The sequence below is a fragment of the Palaemon carinicauda genome, chromosome 27 (genome assembly GCF_036898095.1).
Source record: "Palaemon carinicauda isolate YSFRI2023 chromosome 27, ASM3689809v2, whole genome shotgun sequence".
NCBI lineage: Eukaryota > Metazoa > Arthropoda > Malacostraca > Decapoda > Palaemonidae > Palaemon > Palaemon carinicauda.
Window position 1 is genome coordinate 34,500,888 of NC_090751.1, and position 2,500 is coordinate 34,503,387.

The 2,500-nt window shown below is 30.8% G+C and overlaps 1 protein-coding gene across 3 annotated transcripts in view; it reads right to left on the reverse strand.

Moving 5' to 3' along the window:
• Positions 1-2,500, reverse strand: part of lovit (loss of visual transmission) — an 80,949-nt gene that overhangs the window by 44,761 nt on the left and 33,688 nt on the right. For all 3 annotated transcript variants that reach the window (XM_068351009.1, XM_068351008.1, XM_068351010.1), the window contains exon 2: positions 1,958-2,220. In XM_068351009.1, coding sequence (XP_068207110.1) covers positions 1,958-2,220 — 263 coding nt within the window. The remainder of the gene's footprint in view (positions 1-1,957; positions 2,221-2,500) is intronic.

The window sequence follows — 2,500 nt, forward strand, 5'->3', positions numbered from 1 at the left end:
ATTTAGGACCTGTCCCTAAATAAGATAATCCATTTGTGCCCGGAAAAGCACACTTACGCGGATAAGCGCTGCATTGCATCAGTAGGATTAGGGCTGAGGATGTGAAAGGGGAAGGATATGGAAGAGGCGTTATATGAAAATTTCTGGGAAATGCAGGTATCTCATAGATTTCTAATTTACTGACCATTATCTTAAAAAATGGCTGCTTTTAGTGGTGGCTATATAGTAGACAGTATATAAACACACAAGCACACATATATCTATATAAATACATTATATATGATGTATGGTATCTATATAATATATACATACATACACACACACATATATATATATATATATATATATATATATATATATATATATATATATATATATATATATATATATGTATATATATATGGACATACATATACATAGATATTAAGCCTATATATACAGTAAATATAGATAGATAGGTAGATAGATAGATGCAATAAAGGTGTGAGTGTGTGTTCCTACTTTACTTGTATAGTGTAGGCTAGTATGAAAAATACTGCCGATAGAAATGCCAAATGTTGTCTTTCTTGCGTCTTTAGATAACTTATTTAATATTCGGTGGAGTTATACTTCATCTGTTAACGAAATGAATTGAAAGAATATTGTACAATACTTTGTTATGTCCAGTTCAACGTAGTATTTCATTGACGTATTAACATCGAGTATAGGTCACAGAAATTCAAATGATGTGAGATAATTATATCTGGAAAAGAAAGAAAATTCTACATATGAAATGAGTATACATTGAATAGAAGTGTGAATATTAAAAACAAAAGATAATGTCATCATATAAGAATTTGAGGCGAAGGGTTGTGAGCAAATACACTCTCGTGTTTAAACAATTATTCTTAATTATTTCATGTAAATTAAATCGATTTTAAAAACAAATTGAAAGGATTTTAGATTAAGATTTATTTGGTGAAATAGATCATAGCTCCCTTTTATGAAATGTAACAGCTTGGAAGATACGAGTTCTTAAAAGAAGTTTTTTTTCAAAGCATGAAATTACCGATATTATGTTTATTTACTCTGATTTTATTTATACAAATGCGAACATATATATATATATATATATATATATATATATATATATATATATATATATATATATATATATATATACATATATATGTAATATGAGTTAGCATTTTTTATCTAGATTCCTAATTAAAATGCCCAGTATAGTCATCGTTATTTGTTTAAAGGTTCCAGTATGCAGTACTAACTATTGTCTGGGTAGGCTTTCTCTTCCTGAAATGAGCCTTTTTATATACAGATCATGTGCATATTTCTATTCTAATAATGCATGTATTATAGCATTTATGCAAGAATGCATCGTAAAACAGTTACAACCTATATGCAGAGCAGCAGGCGGTAAGCAGATGATCAGCCTGATAACTTTTTATTAGTCTTACTTTAGTCTAACTTTGCACCAGGATACCAATACTGATGGCTTAAGGAGAGTCTCTTATGTGATATCACGCGATGTGAATTCAATTTCAAATTAATCAAAATTGAAAGATATTGTCGAATAGTAGATTTTGATATGATGGTAGATAACGCCGAAAATTTTGTTTCGCCATCGTATGGCCTAAGAAACCAAGCGGAGTTGTTCTTGCATGAATATTTTTTTATTGACTCTCAAATTGATAGATTTACTCATCGAATACATACTGATAAATTGATAGATTTACCTATCGAATACATACTGATAAATTGATAGATTTACTCATAAAATAAATATTTATAAATTGATAGATTTACCCATCGAATACATATTCTTAAATTGATAGATTTACCCATGAAATAAATATTTATAAATCAATAGATTTTCTATCTTAGTCTAATCAATTCATAGATCCTGCTAATATGACTGATAAAAGATAAGGTAACTTAACTCTGGAATGAGGTCACTTACCGAGTAAAATACCAATGGAGAGCAGGATGATGAAGGGCCTCCGCCTGCCCAGCTTCGACCTGCAGTTATCGGACAAGGATCCCAGGATGGGCGTCAGGAAGAAGCCGATGAAGGGACTCAGGCACCAGATGAGCGTCATGTGTCTGTGCTTGACGCCGATCTTGAGCAGCGTCGGGGAGACGAAGGCCGTCTCGGCGGCGTAGCAGAATTCGATGCCCATCACGGCGGCCGAGATTCGCACCATCTCCATGCGGGATTTGCGTCTGTCGGGGCAAAGAGATATTTATATGTGTTGGTTAAATTTGTTTACATTCAATTGGCTATCTCGCAATCACTGACGCATATACATACAAGCACCATATATATTTATATGTATATATAAATATACATGAATATATATATATATATATATATATATATATATATATATATATATATAAAGTATATATATATATATATATACACACACACACGCACACACACACACACACACACACACATATATATATATATATATATATATATATATATATATATATATAT